Below are 21,048 nucleotides of genomic sequence, written 5' to 3'. Positions count from 1 at the left end.
AAAAATGTTGATATTTTATTTTCTGGTCTTTAAAAATTTGCTCTCCACCTGTTTTTATTTTGTACTAACTTTGAAATCGTGATCATTTTTTTCAAAATTAAACAGGTATCGTATCAGTTGCTCAAAAAGGCCTATCTTGTATAGCTCTATCAGTCTTCTTTAAAGAAAAAGTCCTCACAGTTTGCAAATGCATGTGGAAGTGGTTCTTAAAATTTGATGTAATGGTGGCGTCGAGTATCTGGCTTTAGATGCAATTTTTTTATTCTTGATACAAGCAATTGCTAATGAAATAAAAATTCCAGAAAAAAATATTTCAGTGAGTTTAAGATCTAATACCCGCAGTGTCAAACGGAAACAGTCAGGCCAATACTACACATGGGAGCCTAAAAAATGTTAAACATTTTGAAATGGGATTTTTTTTTCAATATCAGTCTTTATAGGGGATGGGTGGAGCGGCAAGGGCACTCACTGCAACCCCCTTGCACACAGAGTTTCTTCCAGGCATCTCTTCGGGGGGGGGGGGGGGCACGAACGAAATGGAATTTACATAGGAAATATATACTTTTGACAGTGTCCGCCCCCCGGAAATTGTTATCCGCCCCCCCCCCCCCCCGAAAATTTCAAGTGCACCCCCGGAGAAAAACGTTTGGAAGAAACACTGCTTGCACACCGCCTAGTGACGCCTCTGTTTGTCTATCTAAAAGCGTGTTCACAAGACATTTAATGCCCCATGTACACTGATAGAGCCAGATCTTATAAGATGAGATTCTCTTCCATTATACTAGCGATGCATTTTTTAATTATTTTCTTTCAATGGCTTGTTTTTCTTTGACGTATTTAAAAAAATATCTTTTTATGACTTGTTTCCAATTCCAGTGATGTGTTTTTTTTTCTTCTTTCTTTCTTTGACTTGTTTCCTGTGACGTGTTTCTTTCTTTTTGTAATTTGTTTCCTGTGACGTTTTTCTTTCTTTTTGTAATTTGTTTCATGTGACGTTTTTCTTTCTTTTTGTAATTTGTTTCATGTGACGTTTTTCTTTCTTATTTCTAATTTGTTTCCTGTGACGTTTTTCTTTGTTTTTGTAATTTGTTTCCTGTTACGTTTTTCTTTCTTTTTGTAATTTGTTTCATGTGACGTTTTTCTTTCTTATTTCTAATTTGTTTCCTGTAACGTTTTTCTTTCTTTTTGTAATTTGTTTCCTGTGACGTTTTTCTTTTTCTTTTTTCTAATTTGTTTCATGTGACGTTTTTCTTTCTTTTTGTAATTTGTTTCATGTAACGTTTTTCTTTCTTTTTGTAATTTGTTTCATGTGACGTTTTTCTTTCTTTTTGTAATTTGTTTCATGTAACGTTTTTCTTTCTTTTTGTAATTTGTTTCATGTGACGTTTTTCTTTCTTTTTGTAATTTGTTTCATGTGACGTTTTTCTTTCTTTTTGTAATTTGTTTCCTGTGACGTTTTTCTTTCTTTTTGTAATTTGTTTCATGTGACGTTTTTCTTTCTTTTTGTAATTTGTTTCATGTGACGTTTTTCTTTCTTTTTGTAATTTGTTTCCTGTGACGTTTTTCTTTTTCTTTTTTCTAATTTGTTTCATGTGACGTTTTTCTTTCTTTTTGTAATTTGTTTCATGTAACGTTTTTCTTTCTTTTTGTAATTTGTTTCCTGTGACGTTTTTCTTTCTTTTTGTAATTTGTTTCATGTGACGTTTTTCTTTCTTTTTGTAATTTGTTTCCTGTGACGTTTTTCTTTCTTTTTGTAATTTGTTTCCTGTGACGTTTTTCTTTCTTATTTCTAATTTGTTTCATGTGACGTTTTTCTTTCTTTTTGTAATTTGTTTCCTGTGACGTTTTTCTTTCTTTTTGTAATTTGTTTCCTGTGACGTTTTTCTTTCTTTTTGTAATTTGTTTCATGTGAAGTGTTTTTTTTCTTTCCTTTTTTTACTCTTTAATCTGTTTAATGTGACGTTTTTCTTGCTTTCTGTAATTTTTTTTTACTGTGATGTGTTTTTTTTCTTCTTTCTTTCTGTGACTTGTTTCCTCTGACGTTTTTTTTCTCTTGTGAATTTATTTTACCCACACTTGATCAATCACGGGGTTGAGACTGTTTTGTTCATCACAGACGTAGACAAGTCTTCGACATACAATAAACCTAAAAGATAAATAAAAGCAGAGGTAGTTATGACAATCACCCTCAGGCATTTCAATTGAAATATATTTGATACAATTTGAAAAATAATTTGATAGCAGTCGAATGGTAGAGCCATAGGTGTAGCGATGGGGGGGGCGGGGGGGGGGGGGGTGCGGACCGCACCGGGTGACCACATTTAGAGGGGTGAAACCAAAGGCAAGAAATAGCAAAATATATAGTGAAAAATGATAATTCCACTTAATTAAGTGATTAATTCGAGTGTTAAATAGTCTTTTAAGAGGTGCAAATCGAAAGTTTGAGGGGGAGGGGATGCAAATCGAAAATTCAAATTTTGTCCCCGGGGAGGGTCGCTACGCCTCTGGGGGGTGACACCCTCAAGTGCCGCACCGGGTGACACCCGACCTCGCTACGCCATTGGGTAGAGCATTAGGCTGCTATCCCAAAAGTGCAGCTCGGAACTCGATCCGGACTCGGGAATGTAGAAAGTCCCCGGGTCCATCCAGCCAATCAGAGAGACTTTCTTATATATATATATATATATATATATATATATATATATATATATATATATATATATATATATATATATTGCATACATTTTCATTATACACATAAATGTACATTTTAATTTGTATGTTGTTACTCGCTAAAGTTTTACCTGCCCATGAGGCTGTCATGAAGCAAGCAAGACATCCCGCCAACCAAGTCATCAAGATAATTTTTGCCAGCTCCTAATTTGGAAAGTAATTTTAATTTTTTTTAATACATTAGAAAATATGTTGAGGTAGATCCCACCTGCTCATAAACGCGATGATTATTATCTGATGCTAGAGCTAATACTTTAGAAAAAGAAATGTTTACATTTGATAGGGCTGGTAAGTAGGTCACCAACCAGTTTTATGGCTCAATAAAACCTGCATGAGCCATAGAACTGGTTGGTGACCTACTTACCAGCCCTATTACCATCGTCTGAAAATCTGAAGATATAAATAGAATAGATAAAATTGCCATCGCTTGTAGAAAGAAATATGCGGAATAGAACATAATTTCCATACAATTGCCTTCTTTTGAAAAAAAGAAAAAAAAAATAGAAAAAAAATTGCCACTGAAGATAGAAATTGACACGGGAAAATTACCATTGGCAATAGATAGAAATTGAAAAAAAAGTAAAAATAGCCAATCGGAAAACAGAAATAGAATAATAAATAATATTAACGTTGTCCGAAGATAGAAATAGAATAACGAATTACATAGACCTAATAATAAATATATAATAATAAAAAAAATTACCATTCTTTTTTCTGGGACCATGGCTGACAGTCCCCCTAGAGCGACCCCTACGGACGTGGGGTTGGAGAACCCACAAAGGGCGTACATTGCAACAATCTCAGACCTCTTCTGGAAGCGGAAGAATTATAAATTAAAGATATGAACACCTATTTACTTGCAATATTTCAAAGCTGAAATACAGAAAACTTTATACTGTACCATAATGAAAGTCACAACGCAACAAACCCATACAAAATATTACGCAGTGTCTTGACGCTTAACCTCTGATTATGATCCTGTACCTGATAGTTGAAAGAGACCTGCCTATAACTAACCCCCTCTACTGCTCTACATATTCGAATTTCTCAAGCTTGTATCCGGGTTCAAGTGGGTATAACCTTACTGAGTTCACTTAACTCTGATGGGTACCTAACTAGAAGTTACCTAACTAGACGGTCTCTAACTAGAGAATTTAAGACTGGACATAGTATTGACCACACAAGCCCTTCGAATGATGACGTCACAGAACAGGTGAAGTTTGTCCAATGGACCGTCAGAATATTGTATTCGGAATAAATATGTAGCCTATATTTACAAATGTACTATTTATTAAAACTCTAACATCACCGCTTATAACTAAAACCTACCAGTGTGGCGTAGCCAGGAATTGGTCATAGGAGGGGTTCAAAAATGTTTCCATAGGTATATAATCTTATATATATATATGTACATGTATATGTATATATATATATATATATATATATATATATATATATATATATATATATATATATATATATATATATATATATATATATATATATATATATATATATATATAGGGGTCGGGGTCCATGGGAGGGGTTATAACCCACTAACTCCCCCTTGCCTACGCCACAGAAACCTACCAACGCTACTGATTCCACATACGACACATCATAGTCAATTCATAATTGTTTCCTCGTGACTTTTATCACCATTTATCATCAACAAAGTTACCCATAATTCTATTAACTTATCAACTTAAAACAGCACGACAATTCTTCTCACCGATAGGATCTCACCCGCTTTCACCATCTCCGACAAGCGCTGGTACCCGACCAGCTCGTTGACGAAGGTCTTCAGTCCCACGATCTCCCCCACGGCCCGGCAGTCGTACCACGGCACGCCCATCAGGTACACCACGGGCATCAAAGGGTAGGCGATGATCCCCTGGGGAGTGGTATGTCAAGAGTAATATTTGAAGTCATCACATGGAAGTTGCGATCAAAATGTCTTCGTCAGGTTTGAAAATGAACAACTTGTAAAAATTTCATAGAACGCCTAGTAAAGAAAATATCGTTAGGAATTTTTATAATCCTAAGTTTTTTCTTAATTTATTTCGCCAGAGACGCCGAAAAACGGCGTAGCGACTCATTCGGGCGCCCGGGCAAACTAACAATATCGTGCTACCCCCCTCTTTATATTATAGTTATTCATTTTGGTAAAAAAAAGCGCCCCTCCAAGATTGAAAAATAATTGGTAACAAATTTTACAAGTCACTATCCCAAAACAGTTTTTCTTTTGGATGCAGAAAACATTTAAATCAATGTGTAAAGCCTTGTTTATTTTCTTAAATTTGACTGTGTACAGTTCAAACTTCAGGTTAAAATGAACTTATATTTTTTTTATTACCACTTTTTGTCGCCCCGCCCCACCCGCCCCACCCGCCCCACCCGCCCCACCCGCTTTCTTCTAGCTAAGCCACTTCTTCTTCGTTCTTAATTTTTAGTGTTTGGAGGGATCGAGCCTTATCTGCCAGAGGGTTTGAACTCGAGACTTTTTTCGAATTTATCAACTATGAGCTTTTGCCGACTCGACCATGCTTCCATCACAATTAAGGATTACGAGTCAACTTGTTATGCGCCATTGATACCATTGACTCCGATTTCAGCCTGCTTTTCTTTTTGGATTTGCTTCCATAGCCTTTGTCCAACCAAGAACAAACTACAAGGCAGCAGTTGTTTGATTTTGGAGTTGTCTCTCCTAGAAGAGTGGCTGTCCCCAGCTAACGAGCCTCATCTGCCCGAGGGTTCGAACTCGAGACATTTCGGTTTAGCAACCATGAGCTTTCACCGACTCGACCACGCCGACCCTATGACCTCTACGCCACTGACTTCGAATAAGTCTCTTTTGTGAAAAATAGTGCCTCAACCACTATCTTTCACTTTGTCCTGTCCCATGACGTGTGATTTGCCGCTTCCTCGACCATCCCTAATACCAATAGTTCTAAGAAAAGCCAACTTTTAACCAGTTTTCCCCTGAACTTGATCCTAAAAGCTGCCTATTTGTGCTTGTTAGTAGGCTAGTCATAGAGTGACAAAATTCTAAGTTAAAATCATGACAAGTTTTGAAGCCTTACACCCTGTCAGTAAAGGCGTCTAGTACAATAATTATTGGTTCTTATATGCTGGCATAATTCGATACAGACATCTATACATACTTATTACATATACACATCCTTAACTACCCGTACCTTAAAATACAAGTAGTACTTAACACAATAATACATACATACATTGATAAATATTTTCTCACGTACGTGCCTATTACACCGTTACATACACATTCCTTACGTAAATACATCGCTACATTTGTACGTATTTACATCATAACATTCTTTAATGCTTACACCTTACAAATATTTTAAAGTAATACTTTATCACATACGTAAATACCTATACTTTATGTATGTTCATACTCAGTCGACAAATACGTACATCTATTCATACATGTATGCAGAGGCGTAGCGTGGGGGGGTGCGGACCGCACTGGGTGACACCATTTAGGGGGGTGACACCAAGGCAAAAAATAATAAAATATATAGAGAAAAACTTGAGGGGCGGGGTGCAAATCGAAAGTTCGAGAGGGGGGGGGGGGTGCAAATCGAAAGTTTGAGGAGGGGTGCAAATCAAAAATTTGAAGGGGGGGGGGGGTGTAAATCGAAAATTTGAAAGTTTGTCCCCGGGAAGGGTCGCTACGACTCTGGTGGGAGGGGGGGGGGGTGACACCATTAAGTGCCGCACCGGGTGACACCCGACCTCGCTACGCCACTGCATGTATACATACATGGATAAATTCCTGCAAAGATTCATTTACATATACAGTGCCGGCGCCCGGTTATTCAGCGCCCTAGACAAAACTTATTAAAAAGCCCCCATTCACACACATTAATTACCAAAACATATGTATAAGAAAACAATTAATTAAAAGTGACGTATTAATTAGACGTTATAAGTAGACATTAAAATCCAATTTTACTTGCCTCCTTCGTCTCAAATCCTTCAATTCCAGTTTGCAAGCGTAATCACATTTTATTGAAATTGTTGATAAGTCCGCGAGTCTACTTTGTACTTTACGATAAAGCCCCCCCCCCCCCTTCCCCAGAAAATTTTAAGTGCTCCCCCCCCCCCCTCCCGGGAGAAAAAAAGTCTCGAAAAAACCACTGAAAAAAAAGTTCTTGTAGTGTTGGGCTCTCTGCAGCCCTCCCAAGGTGAGTTCCAAAACGGAACTTACCTGTTTTAAGTTTGCCTGTCTTTAGTTATAATTGTAAAATGTCTATATTGTGTGATTACATAACATTTTTTTTTGTTTTAAAAAAAATAAAAGTTTGTAATTGTTATAGATTCCAGCCTACAATTGTTATATATAAATTCTTGAGGAGAAGGTGAAAAAAATGAAAAGACAAAAAATTAGATGTTTAATTTACGGTTAAGATTGTATGTATTGCATAACATTAAGTATTGCAATCTACATCGGCTACTGATGTATTTATTTTTCAACTTGATAATGCTAAAAAAAACCCAAACTATTTTGTTTAGAACTTATGCTCTATATAATTTTTACAATAGCAAATAATAACTTAAAGTTGTATTTATATGTAAGCGGTCAACCTAAGGTGCAGTAATTTAAAATGAATGTAAAGTTAAGCAACAAATTATCTCCCATTTGAAAATCCAAATACCAAAATTTTATTCAAGGGAAATAACTTTCACAAGAATAGCTAAATTAACCAAGTGTAACTAAGGCATGCTTGAAAAACAAAATAAAACATTTAAAATTTCATTAGGTAATAATTGTAATAAATCTTTAATATTAGCTATGTGACCTAGTAAAAACAATATATTTTACATATTGATTACTTAACTGTAGGTTTTGTTTGAAAGTATAAAAATGATAGCTTTATTATAACATTCTCTATTCAATTTTGATGACATATATTAATTTGCGGTTGTCGTTAACGTAGATAAGTGAAAATTTTGGATCCCCTTAATAAAGGGACGCCTTTCAAATAATTGAAACACGGATAACATTGCTATAATTATTGATTAAATAAAAAAATAATAATTTCAGAAAAAACGAAGTTTACTGTTAATTATAAATTCCATCCAATTTAATATTATATATTGATACTTTAAGAGTGGTAATATAGATTCCTACAAAACTAAAAAAATTTCAACTAGTAGTGTGTTCGGTACTGAATTGAAATTATATAACTTACGATAAACTCGACTACTCGATATACTCTACAGTCTACAACATTCACAACACATATCAAACTTCGATACCTAAACATAACTAGACTCGATGCTCCAGAACTACGACACCAACTTTTTTAACTTCACCAAGCTCTACAAACGGTACTCCCAATCAACAACGATTTCACTGGACCTACTACTACACTTTAACAGTCAATATAATTCGATACTTTAATACCTTAAGAATCAATATTCCCGAACTCCAGAACTGCGATTCTTCATCACCTGCAATCTCATTTCTTTACTACCATTCAGATTCCACTAGACTTTCATCTACATAACAGCCTAATAAAAATTATGACACTTTAACACTTCGATACTTTATACCTTCTGTGATAACGCAAGATTACGTCAATTAGAGGTTAGCAGAAACAGACTATAGCGAGTTGGGTAGAGAGACCAATGAAAGTACAAGAGCTGACCGGTCACGTGGGACGGTCAGCTGACCACTGAAGCGTGGGCTGCTGTTAGGCCGGCAGCTGATAGGTAGCTAGCGAAGAGAGGAGAAGGCGTTAGGTAGCGGCTAGAGACGGTCGCAATATGTAGAGCTAGGGAACAGTTAGATAGTGTTAGGCAGTGGCGTAGCGAGGTCGGGTGTAACCCGGTGCGGCACTTAATGGTGTCACCCCCCAGAGGCGTTGCGACCCTTCCCGGGGACAAACTTTCATGTTTTCGATTTGCACCCCCCCCCTCAAACTTTCGATTTGCACCCCCCCCCCAAGTTTTTCTCTATATATTTTGCTATTTTTTGCCTTGGTGTCACCCCCTAAATGGTGTCGCCCGGTGCGGTCCGCACCCCGCCCCCTCCCCCCCTCGCTACGCCCCTGGTGTTAGGAGTGGTCATGGGAGTGCGTAGTTAGTAGTAGTAGATAGCATATAGTATGAACAGTCAGATAGAAGTAGTACAGTGTAGATTAGTTAGGTAGGAAGTTGATTATACATTTTTAATAAAGAACTTTATATTGTGAACTTGAACGTGTGTTGGATATTTCATCAGCTCAATTCATCACCCCCACTCTCACATTTGGTGGGTGTTGTTGTGTTATCCCCACCCTCACAACTGGTGGCAGAAGATCATCTAGTTCACTCGTACCCTCACACCTACGAAACCATATCAGCAACAGAGTTTCTTCCAGGCATCTCTTAGGGGGGGGGGTCTACCGCCCCCCCCCCCCCAACGAGATGGAATTTATATAGTAAAAATATACTTTTACAAGTGTTCCCCAGTAGCGTAGCGAGGGGTGGGGGCGGGGGGGGGGGGGACGACGACATATATCCCCGACCTTAGGGGGTGCCAAAATGGGTAGGAAAAATAAACTGAAAGGTTGAGGGGGTGCAAATTGAAAGTTTGATGGGGGTGCAAATCGAAAGTTTGAAGGGGGGGGGTGCAAATCGAAAAGTTTGTCCCCGGGCGCCGGGAAGGGTCGCTACGCCTCTGGTGTTCCCCCCCCCCCCCCCCCCCCCCGAAAAAGTCAAGTGCCCCCGAAAAAGTCTGGAAGAAACACTGATCAGCAACAGCCTTCCGCCGTTACTCCCAAATCTAAGCGATTCATCAAAACTTACCAAACAAGTACAATACTTTGAACACCCCTTCATTACACATAAACTCAGACCGTTACGACGACAGGAAATTCGATCTCCGGACAAATTATCCTTGAACAAAATATCTCAGGCAAAAATCTCAAGTGATCGTTGGACAAAATTAAAAGTAAGTAAAGTTTCCCTTTCAAACCTGACGGTCTATGGGGCAAGTGAAGTAGAGCTCACTTGTTTCTGTGACCTCGGCATATGAAGAGATATTGTGGTCAGCACTATGCCCAGCCAAAATCTCAAGGACAAATGATCTTTGGACACAATACCTCTTGAAAATGATCACACGGATAAAATATATGAAGACGAATTTCTGAGATATTTTGTCTGAGATCATATTTTTATACCAAATCGTTTGTCGTGGAACCTTCGTTACACACTTCTATGCCAATATACTCACATCGATGGTCAAGCCTTGGATGTTGACGAGGCTCCCTAAGTAAGAGACGACAGCGTTGAGGAAAGCGAAGATGCTGAGGAAGGCGATGATGGTGGCGAGGACAGCTACGATGATTCCCACGGCGTCTTGGGCCCCCGTGATGGCAGCGTCGATGACGTTTTGGGCCTTGGTGCTGGTGGCCCTGGTGTATCAGAACGTTTCATTAGCATGGTGTGTTCATTAGCATGGTGTGTTCATTAGCATGGTGTGTTCATTAGCATGGTGTGCTCATTAGCATAGTGTGTTCATTAGCATGTTTTAATTGGTGATAGGGTTGGTATGTAGGTTTCATTAGCATGGTGTGTTCATTAGCATGGTGTGTTCATTAGCATGGTGTGTTCATTAGCGTGGTGTGTTCATTAGCATGGTGTGTTCATTTGCTTGGTGTGTTCATTAGCATGGTGTGTTCATTAGCATGGTGTGCTCATTAGCATGGTGTGTTCATTAGCATGGTGTGTTCATTAGCATGGTGTGCTCATTAGCAGGTTTTAATTGGTGGTTGGGTTGGTATGTGGATGTATTACATGAGGCTGACATTTTGTAAAACGCCAAAATTGGATAAAAAAACCGAGATGGACACAGGCTGAGATGTACAAAGTGCTCATCTGGACAAAAGGTCGATATGGGTTAAATGCCGACATGGGCAAAGAAGCGACATGGTTAAAAGACCCACATAGATAAAAAGCCGACATGGACAAAAGACATACTTGGGCAAAAGGGCGACAAACGAAAAAGCCGACTGGACATATCGCCAACAAGCCATAAGGAAGTCAGACAAAAAAGTCAACAAAGAAAATGCATCCCTTTTAATTACAAATAAATAGTGGTTTTTATTGTACATCATTGGTCCTCTAAAATAACGGACTAGAACAACAATCAAACTGGAAATCCCAGTCAGTCGGCTGTCACTGCCTAACTAAAACAAGTTGTAACGTCCAGTGGACAATGTAACGGTAGGTGCCATACTTATGCTGTAAACAAAAAGATCCAAGCGATTAAAAAATGACTTTGTCGTCTTAAACACAAAATGGCATCACCACCACATTTCGCCAACAAAATGAGGATACCCCCAAACACAAAAAAACAGTACTGGTGACATGATTTACAGAGATCCAAGTGCGAGGTTGTGAAAGATTTTTAAAACACAAAAAGATCACTCTGGGTTGATGAGAAAAAAAAAGGAAAATGTAACAAGGAACTACTGAAGCCGAGATAGAGTCATTTTTCTTGTAGAGGTACCAAAATATTTATGTAAGAAACATTTGGCTCAGAAAGAAGATAGAAAGAAAGCAGAACAACATAAGAGTTCACTGTTTGTGTTACAGCTCAGCTGTTCATGTCTTGGTTGATAGTAAGAGGTGGGGGCGGGGCGTGCTAAAAAGTGAAATTATGGACATTCAAATTAATGTTCTTGGTGTATTTTTGTACGTTGTGTACTAAGTATATGGTCATCTCAAGTTTTGCATATGTTTTATATTGATTTTTGTATACACTATTCGATTGAGAAATTAACCCTTTCCCGAAAGGAATACTACTTCAATGCCACCCTAACCACGCCACTGTGAATATAGATATACCTACTTCAGTGAGGAGGCAATAATAAATAAAAGGTAAAACCTTAGTTTAGCGTCGGAAATTATCGGGCAATGTTTGTTGGGTTTCGGTAACTAGAGTTACGGTAAACCATGGTTTATTTGACCATTGAAATATAAATAAATTGAAAGTCGATTGTAGTAAATTAATGTTTTAATTTTTTAAGTTTAATCGACAAAAGGAAACAAGAATAAATATAATAGTAGATTTAAATTAGTAGATCTAAAAATTAATATATATATATATATATATATATATATATATATATATATATATATATATATATATATATATATATATATATATATATATATATATATATATATAATATATAAATATAAATAATGAAGTCAAATGTAATAATTTAATGTTTTTGGCTTGCAGCGGATTTGCGACCATTAATTAATTAGATCTAGCTAGATATCTAGCTGCTGGACCAAGTAAAAAAATCTAGATTACGAAAATAGTAAAAATGATTACAAAATGTAAAAATGATTACAAAAATAAATCTATCCAAATTTTAAACATTCTGTATAAAAATAAAAGATGACACCAAATAAAGTATGGTTTACAGTACTTCCGGTGAATTCCGGAAGTGTGTGACAGACTTTGGCATTGTTTTACTGTTTTTTACTGCTATACGATTCCGGAATAATAACCGACGCTAAACTAAGGTTTTACCAAATAAAATATATGTTTACTTTTCCGTGGCTCGTATCTGTTTGTGTGACCCGGTCAGCGTGACCTCCGTCTCTGGACAGATGAGCTTGGACACGGCTATACCAGCTGGAGCTGACATCAGCACGGCTGTGATAATGTCAGAGGATGACATCTGAGGAGGATATGACACGGTGATGACATAAAATAGTTTGACATATGGTGAATTGGCATCAAATAGTTCAAAAAGACACATTGAACGTAACCTAGAAGACGCTGAACGTCTTGAAATTTTCGCGGATGGGTGGTGAGGGAGGGGGACGCACAAAAATTTCCAAATTTGGATAAAGTATATTTTTTCTATATAAATTTTCATATTTTATCTATTTTTTCGGGGGTAGGGGGTTTGTGGTGTTAGTCGTGCTTTTGGGCCCCCTCTCTAGAACAGATGCCTGCTTGTACTCGCTGCTACAAATCAGCCCGCCAAACACTTAAACATGAAACTAAATTTCACCTCTATACAAGAAAATAGAATTACATTTCTCTTTCACTGGGGCGAGTCTTAACAAAGTTAATTTTGCTTGAAACTTTCACAAAAGTCTTAACTTCAACCCATAATCACTTAAAACTATAGGAGAAAATTTGGTTGTTAAAATACTTCCTATGCCATAATTAACTATTCGTATCTCATCGTTAACGCAAAGTTAATAGATCACATAATTAACAAAGAAGGGGATTTTGACCTCGACTTTAAGAATTATTCAAATATTTCACCGCTCAATTAACAGTGAATTTCTTTTACCATATTTTTAACAAAAAGAAAATTATTTTTCTCTCATAATGAATAAAAAAGTGTACCTCATAATTTAAAAAAATGTGAAACTAATTATGATGGGATTTGTGATAATTAAGAAAAGAAAAGAATGTTGTCCCATAATTTTCAAATATTAAAACACATTTTACTTCATAAGTAATAACTTATTACATTAACTAGTTCTTCTTAATGAATAAAGGAAAAAAAAAACGTTTACTTCATAATTAACACATAAAAAACTAATTTTACACCATAGTTAACAAATAATAAAATAAACTCGTTCCCCACAAATGGAAAATAAAAATAAAACACTTAGACGATAATATAAAAGGAAATAACTCCTATTCATAGTTACAAAGGGAAATAACTTACTCCATAATTAACAAACAATGAAAAAACGTCAGCCGTGACGGAAGCGAAGCCTGCAGTCAAGATTGCGAAGAGCTCAGATCTCGTCATAAGATGGAGAAACGGTTTGATGGTCAGAGATGCTTCAGGCTGCAAAGATCAAGGATTGTATATTTAAAAAAAAAACAACAACTACAGTATGTTTCTTAGTCAAGTATTGCTATATTTAAAAAGATTGTTCACATTAAGTTTTAATTCAGAAAGGCAACACTAGTAAGCCTACGACTTTTGGCGATATGTGACTTAAAAAAAACCCTCTCCCCACACGTACAAGTAGCCAACATTGAGACGAACCACCTAACCCAGGGGTCGGCAACCTGCGGCTCGCGAGCCGCATGCGGCTCTTTTGATATCAAGATGCGGCTCTCCAGCTCCTTGAACAAATACTAATAATCTTAATAAAAAAATAAAATATTTTAAATTAAAAAATGTCAGTGGCTCTTTAAAACCAGGGAAATTTTGAAAATTGTAACTTTTGGCTCTTCAGCTTCAAAAGGTTGCCGACCCCTGACCTAACCCAGAGCTTGCCGCCACCCAACCCATACCCTGCCAGAACATCTGATAAACCATCTAACCACCCACACATCGTTCGACAAACCACAGTACAACGCGTCTAACGCCCGCCTGCATGACAACCCACCTGACCCACATTTGACAACCGACATGACAACCCACCTGACCCACATTTGACCTACACCTGACAACCCTCCTGACCCACATCTGAGCAACACCCGACAACCCACTCAACACATTACAACCCACCTGACCACCCACCTGACAACCCACCCGACCCACACCTGACAACCCACTCAACACCTGACCACCCACCTGACAACCCACCTGCCCCACACCTGACAACCCACCCGACCCACACCTGACAACCCACTCAACACCTGACCACCCACCTGAAAACCCACCTGCCCCACACCTGACAACCCACCTGACCAACACCTGACAACCCACCTGCCCCACACCTGAAACCCAGCTGACCCACACCTGACAACCCACCTGCCCAACACCTGAGAACCCACCTGCCCAACACCTGAGAACCCACCTGCCCAACACCTGAGAACCCACCTGCCCCAGGAAGATACACGCCGCTGTGCTGGTACTTTCTGCTGCTGTAGTTCCCACACCTGACAACCCACCTGCCCCACACCTGACAACCCACCTGACCCCCACATGACAACCTACTCAACACCTGAGAACCCACCTGCCCCAGGAAGATACAGGCAGCTGTGCTGGTACTTTCTGCTGCTGTAGTTCCCATGGTGTAGGACATGACGGTGGAGATGCCGTGGATGACCCACTGCATGGCACCAAGGTAGTAGGCCACAGAGATGACGGAACTCATGAAGATGATTGTTGGCATCAGCTGAAATGTTAACACTTTTATATGTCACTTCTGTTGGCATCAGCTGAAATGTTAACACTTACGTTTTCATTATTGTTGGCATTAGTTGAAATGTTAACAATTTCATATGTCACTTCTTTTGGCATTAGCTGAAATGTTAACATTCGTATATGTCACTTCGGTTGGCATCATTTGAAATGTTAACGCTTGTATATGTCATTTCTGTTGGCATCAGCTGAAATGTTAACACTTTCATATGTCACTTCTGTTGGCATCAGCTGAAATGTTAACACTTTTATATGTAACTTCTGTTGGCATCAGCTGAAATGTTGACACTTAAGTTTTCATTATTGTTGGCATTAGTTGAAATGTTAACACTTTTATATATCACAGATATTGGCATTAGCTTTTAACACACTGAAGGCTTGACCTCATTGCGAACTGACAACCGCTCACATTGAAAGCTGTACCTCAATGTGAACTGACCACAACTCACACAGAATACTAGAACTCAATGTGAACTGACCACAACTCACACAGAAGACTAGACCACAATGTGAACTGACCACAACTCACACTAAAAACTAGACCACAATGTGAACTGACCACAACTCACACTAAAGACTAGACCTCAATGTGAACTGACCACAACTTACCAAGAAGACTAGACCACAATGTGAACTGACCACAACTCACACTAAAGACTAGACCTCAGTGTGAACTGACCACAACTCACAGTAAAGACTAGACCACAATGTGAACTGACCACAACACACACTACAAACTAGACCACAATGTAAGCTGACCACAACTCACACTAAAGACTAGACCTAAATGTGAACTGACCACAACTCACACAGAAAACTAGACCTCAATGTGAACTGACCACAACTCACAGTAAAGATTAGACCTCAATGTGAACTGACCACAACTCACAGTAAAGACTAGACCTCAATGTGAACTGACCACAACTCACACTAAAGATTAGACCTCAATGTGAACTGACCGCAACTCACAGTAAAGACTAGACCACAATGTGAACTGACCACAACTAACACTAAAGATTAGACCTCAATGTAAGCTGACCACAACTCACAGTAAAGACTAGACCACAATGTGAACTGACCACAACTCACACAGAACACTAGACCTCAATGTGAACTGACCACAACATACCAAGAAGACTAGACCTAAATGTGAACTGACCACAACTCACACTAAAGACTAGACCTCAATGTGAACTGACCACAACTTACACAGAAGGCTAAACCTCAATGTGAACTGACCACAACATACCAAGAAGACTAGACCTAAATGTGAACTGACCACAACTCACACAGAAGACTAGACCTCAATGTGAACTGACCACAACTCACACTAAAAACTAGACCACAATGTGAACTGACCACAACTCACCTTGAAGGCGAAGTAAAAATCCTCGTACCTATCCCCAAAGACAAACAGCACACCGGCATTGACGTAGCTGAGAAAAATTTCAATCTGGTGCCCCAGGAAGCTGAAGACGTTGGCACCAACAGCGGTCCTCAACACGACGAGACCCAGCACCATCTGCATGGCGAGTCCCCAGATCACTGGGCGCCATTTTACCTGGGAAGTAAGGTATGATTTTTGAATAAAAAAGTAAAGTACCCTAGGGTTCAAGGGTCAGGTGAAATCGAGCTCACCTGTTTCAGTGAGCTCTTCACCTGAAGGGATAGTATTGTAACCCAGTGGCGTAGCGAGGTCGGATGTCACCCGGTGCGGCACTTAATGGTGTCACCACCCAGAGGCGTAGCGACCCTTCACGGGGACAAACTTTGCACCCCCCCTCAAACTTTCGATTTACTATTTTTGCCTTGGTGTCACCCCCCTAAATGGTGTCACCCGGTGCGGTCCGCACCCCCGTCCCCCCCCCCTCGCTACGCCCCTGCTGTAACCAGCTGATTTAAATTTCCCCGAACGTGAGTCAGGTACAAATTAAATATGGGTGGACTCAGTGACATTCTACATACACACCCACAACAACCAGAGATTCAAACTCGAGACTATCGAGACTATGGGATTCGCTGTCGTAATCTCTAGTGTCCGACTACAACGTAATTTCCTTAATTCTTTGGCACATTTGAGTATATGCTAATAATGTCCGCACAATTTAAAATCATAAAGTATAGATCTATATACAATTTGAAGCTTTGAGATCAAGAAGGCCTTTATCATGGCTGTAGTCTACTATTTAAAAATCTTAAAGCAGAGGAGTATTATTTAAAAAAATCATCATAACCATCTTTATTGTGGACCGCTTGGGGAGAATTAAGATGCAAGTAAATCTCGTTATATTACTCAGTTCTGGACTATTCCTGCAAGTTGGGTCCACGCCATTCCAGCTGCTTCTGCTTCACTGACAACTGAAGTTTTTCAATTATGTTTTGGCCCAACATATTTCCATCTTTCTTTAGATTCTAATCGAGTGTGCCTGTCTGGTGATGTAACTTGTAGGTTTACGCAAGTAATGTCCAATCCATCCCATTTGCACTTTGTATTTCTTTGCCAGTTTTATTTTCACAGTTCGGAATTTGTAATTTTTTCAGGCCACCTGATGTTCAATATGCGGCGGAGTCATCCGTTAATGAAAGTCTGAAGTTTGTTTGTATTAGTTTGTGTTATTCTCCACATCTCAGAACCCCAGAGAACAATTTTCACATTGCTGTTGAACATTATTATTTTGGTAGACGTAGACAGTGCTCTTGATGTCCAGATTAATATAATAATTGCTCACACACCCAAATCCTCTTTGTGATTCTCCGACCATTTCTTACCCGTATCCTAATCATAATTACATCCATTGACTTTTTTATGTAACAGGTTTAAAATGTTTTAGTATTTCCTTTCTCTCCTTATACTTTTCATTAATCTTAACCATAATCATTAACACTTTTAGGTGTATACTCTTTCTTTATACCTTTCATTTATCTTAACCATAGCCCTTAACACTTTTAGGTGTATACTCTTTCTTTATACCTTTCATTTATGCTAACCCTACCATTTAAAATTTTAGCTGTATTTCTTACTTTATACCTTTCCAATGTTAGTTTCATTCTCTTACCTTGTATCTATCATATGAAATAAGCCAGCTGAAGAAGACAATGACGAAGAGACCTAGGGCCGGCTTCAAGTCGTCCAAATTTTGATAGTTTTTCACAACCACATAGGCCAACATGGCGCCTACTGTTATGACGTAACATGTTCTGATAGACAACAGACAAAAAAATTATTTTTAACATGAGGTTTGCAATAATGGTTTAAAAAAAACAAATGTTCTCAATAATACTTTGACATTCCTTGTATATAAATGATACGAAAAGTGAAAATAAATAAATTCCGTTCATTACTCTATATTATGAGTTTACCCCATAGAGATTCTTTGATTTTGGTGCTGAGTCCTCTCATTTAGTAATACAATCGCAATGAATATATATATTTCCTAGCGGTAAAGAACTAGACTGCTAGCGTGAAAGTCTCGAGTTCGAATCCGGGTTCAAGTCAGTAGAGCGTACCTATATCCATCCAGCTCTAGTGGGTACCTAACTCACGTTAAGTAAAGCAAAGGCGGCTGGGCAAATTGCTGACCACACCACCTTCCCTTCTTACGTGGAGAACTTTGAAAAAGATAAACTCCACTTCATCTGACCAATTTGTCTTGGGCACGAACGGGAAAAATGGTAAATGAATGTATTTAAAAAAGAAAAAAAAATGGTGATGGGGTGATATTTATTACAGCTGAAAGTTTTGAATCCGATAGCATTTAACGTAATACAACTGTCATTAAAGTGAGACAATCGGATGGAGTGTTAATCCTCCCTAACACCCTATTTGGGGTCATCCATAAATGACGTCACGCTTTTTTTGACGATTTTTACCTCCCCCCTCTCCCCTCCGTCACACGTCGTCACTAAAAGCCAGACCCCCCCCCCTAAAATGACGTCACACCTCAGCCTACAACCCCCCCCCCCCTCAAAATTGCTGTTGGATTTTGCTTAAAACATCGATATTTTGATCAATTCGTATTACAATTATTAAAAACGCTATCTAAAACGCGAAATAAAGGCTAACACTCGTTTTCTAACATTGCTTTTTTATAATGCAAAAAAGTGACGTCACACAATCTGAACCCCCCTCCCCATCATCACACACCTTCACAAAATTACGGACCCCCCTCCCCCCTACGAGTGTGACGTCATTTATGGACGACCCCATTCTACTAACTGTATGCGAGCTAAGTAAATAATACCATCTTGGGACCTGAACGTCCAACGGTGCAGGTGAAGTAAATCTGACCACATTCGGCATATAAAGGAATAGTTAAGTCAGCACTATGCCCAGACGCCTATACTTTCCCTAAGGTAACTGTGATGACGCAAGGTTATGTCGGATTGGTCAAGCAGATAGAGGTTAGCAGAAACAGACTATAGCTAGTTGGTTAGAGAGACCAATGACAGTACAGGAGCTGACCACTGAAGCGTGGGTCAATAGTTAGATTAGCAGCAGTTGGTGTTAGGTATCGGTTAGAGACGGTCGAAGAAATGTAGAGCTAAGTAGACAATTGATAATAGGTCGTAGTAGGAACGGACGTAATATGTAGAGCTAGGAAACCGTTAGATAGTGTTAGGATTGGTCATGGGAGTGCGTAGTTAGTAGTAGTAGTACAGGGAACAGTTAGTTAGAAGTAGTAGTACAGTGTAGATTAGTTAGGTATGAAGTTGATTATGTAAATTTTAATAGAACATTGTATTTGACTTGAACTTCTGTGTTGGATTTTCATCATCTTCATCACCCCCACTCTCACATCTGGTGGTACTGCATTTCCCCACCCTTACAACTGACGGTAGATCATCCATTCATCACCCCCCTCACAGTAACCCAGGTACCTATCAAAAATGAGTTGACTCAGCGAACCAGGATCCGAGCTCGAGACTTATGCGCTACCTTTCGACCACACCGCTTAACATAATATGCATACATACTCCTTGACCGGGGAAAAAGTAAAGTGATCATGGAGAAAAACGGTAGAGGAAGAGACAAAGACCGCTGGGCTCACGAGGGCACAGATAAAGGGGAAGCCCAAAACCGAGTCCGCTGGAAAAGTGTAACTAAAGCCCTCTACTCCCCAGGGGCTTCAAAGGAAAAATGATGAAAATGATGACTCCTAGACCAATATACTAACTTTATTTTTGTTCATGTGTAGACCTTCCATGAGTCCACCCAACTCTAATGGGTACTTAACTCACGTTAGGGAAAGTAAAGGCGGCTGGGCATAGTGCTGGTCACACTATTTCTTCATATGCCGAGGTCACAGAAACAAGTGAACTCTACTTCACTTGCCCTATAGACCGTGAGGTTTGAAAGGGAACCTTACTTATTTACTTTCTGATCATGTACGAAGTATATAGTCATAGTTTTTTGTAATCACAATAGTAATCACAGCACAATTATATACATAATTTAATCAAAAGATAAAAATTGAAAGAAAATAACCCAAAACTTACATTTTAACAGGTCTCTTTTCGAGAAAATCAGAAAACTTCGCCGCCACTTTACTGAAAGCTGCCTTGGTTTCGGACACTCTAAGAAACAACGCCGATGAACTATTCCTTGTATACAGTCTGTACCCTAACCGTTTAGCAACCACCACCACGGCAAGACACGTCATCACTAAAACTGGAATCGCTTGTCTGAAGTTCCAGGCTAGTGCCAGTCCAAAGTACACGAAGTAGCCGAGAATCAGAAGAACATATATACACCATTTTATCCATTTTTTGTATTTATCAAATCTGGATACAGATCCTTGTGGATCATCACCCGCATTGATGTCAACATCGATATTAGCTGTTTTTACGTTATCCACTAAAACAGAAGTGGAATCTATGTCTGTAGTCACCGTGTCGTTGTGGATCAGTTGTTTTATACAAGGAACGGGCGTTTGAGTTTTTTCATTGAATGAAGAGAAGCTAAGGGGAATTAACCCATTTTCTGAGGGAGGTAACTGTTGTAGTTTACTGATATGAATGACTGAAGCGTCGTTTTCTAATCCCGCGTTCTTCATTTCATTCTTTTTAATCCTGTTTCAATAATTAGCCCTTTACATTGATGCTTATGCGCTGTAAAAAAATATTGAAAGAAAATAAATTAGTCAAAATGATTATT

The 21,048-nt window shown here is 38.7% G+C and overlaps 1 protein-coding gene across 1 annotated transcript; it reads right to left on the bottom strand.

The window, feature by feature from the left end:
* Positions 1 to 1,930: 1,930 nt before the first annotated feature.
* LOC131936662 (putative transporter YutK) lies at positions 1,931 to 20,995 on the bottom strand. Its single transcript, XM_059293699.1, has 11 exons — positions 20,391 to 20,995; positions 17,951 to 18,092; positions 16,264 to 16,455; positions 14,707 to 14,868; positions 13,458 to 13,583; positions 12,316 to 12,446; positions 9,983 to 10,154; positions 4,466 to 4,627; positions 3,437 to 3,544; positions 2,805 to 2,877; positions 1,931 to 2,146 (listed from the first exon to the last, which is right to left on the bottom strand). Exons 1-11 carry the CDS (start codon positions 20,945 to 20,947, stop codon positions 2,085 to 2,087), a joined length of 1,887 nt encoding a protein of 628 aa, XP_059149682.1. The 5' UTR covers positions 20,948 to 20,995; the 3' UTR covers positions 1,931 to 2,084.
* Positions 20,996 to 21,048: the final 53 nt, after the last annotated feature.

The sequence above is a fragment of the Physella acuta genome, unplaced genomic scaffold, assembly GCF_028476545.2.
Source record: "Physella acuta isolate Inbredline_101_S28 unplaced genomic scaffold, ASM2847654v3 ptg000183l, whole genome shotgun sequence".
Lineage (NCBI taxonomy): Eukaryota > Metazoa > Mollusca > Gastropoda > Physidae > Physella > Physella acuta.
The sequence above is the reverse complement of the archived record's forward strand: the minus strand, read 5'-3'. Positions and strand labels throughout refer to the sequence as shown.

Coding starts and splice junctions, on each gene's coding strand:
- LOC131936662 (XM_059293699.1), bottom strand. CDS start 20,947: ATGAAGAACGCGGGATTAGAAAACGACGCTTCAGTCATTCATATCAGT. Junction 13,584..14,706: donor CCTGTATCTTCCTGGGGCAG/GTGGGTTCTCAG, acceptor TGATCTTTGCAG/CCTGAAGCATCTCTGACCAT. Junction 12,447..13,457: donor CATTGTTTGTTAATTATGGA/GTAAGTTATTTC, acceptor TATCCTCCTCAG/ATGTCATCCTCTGACATTAT.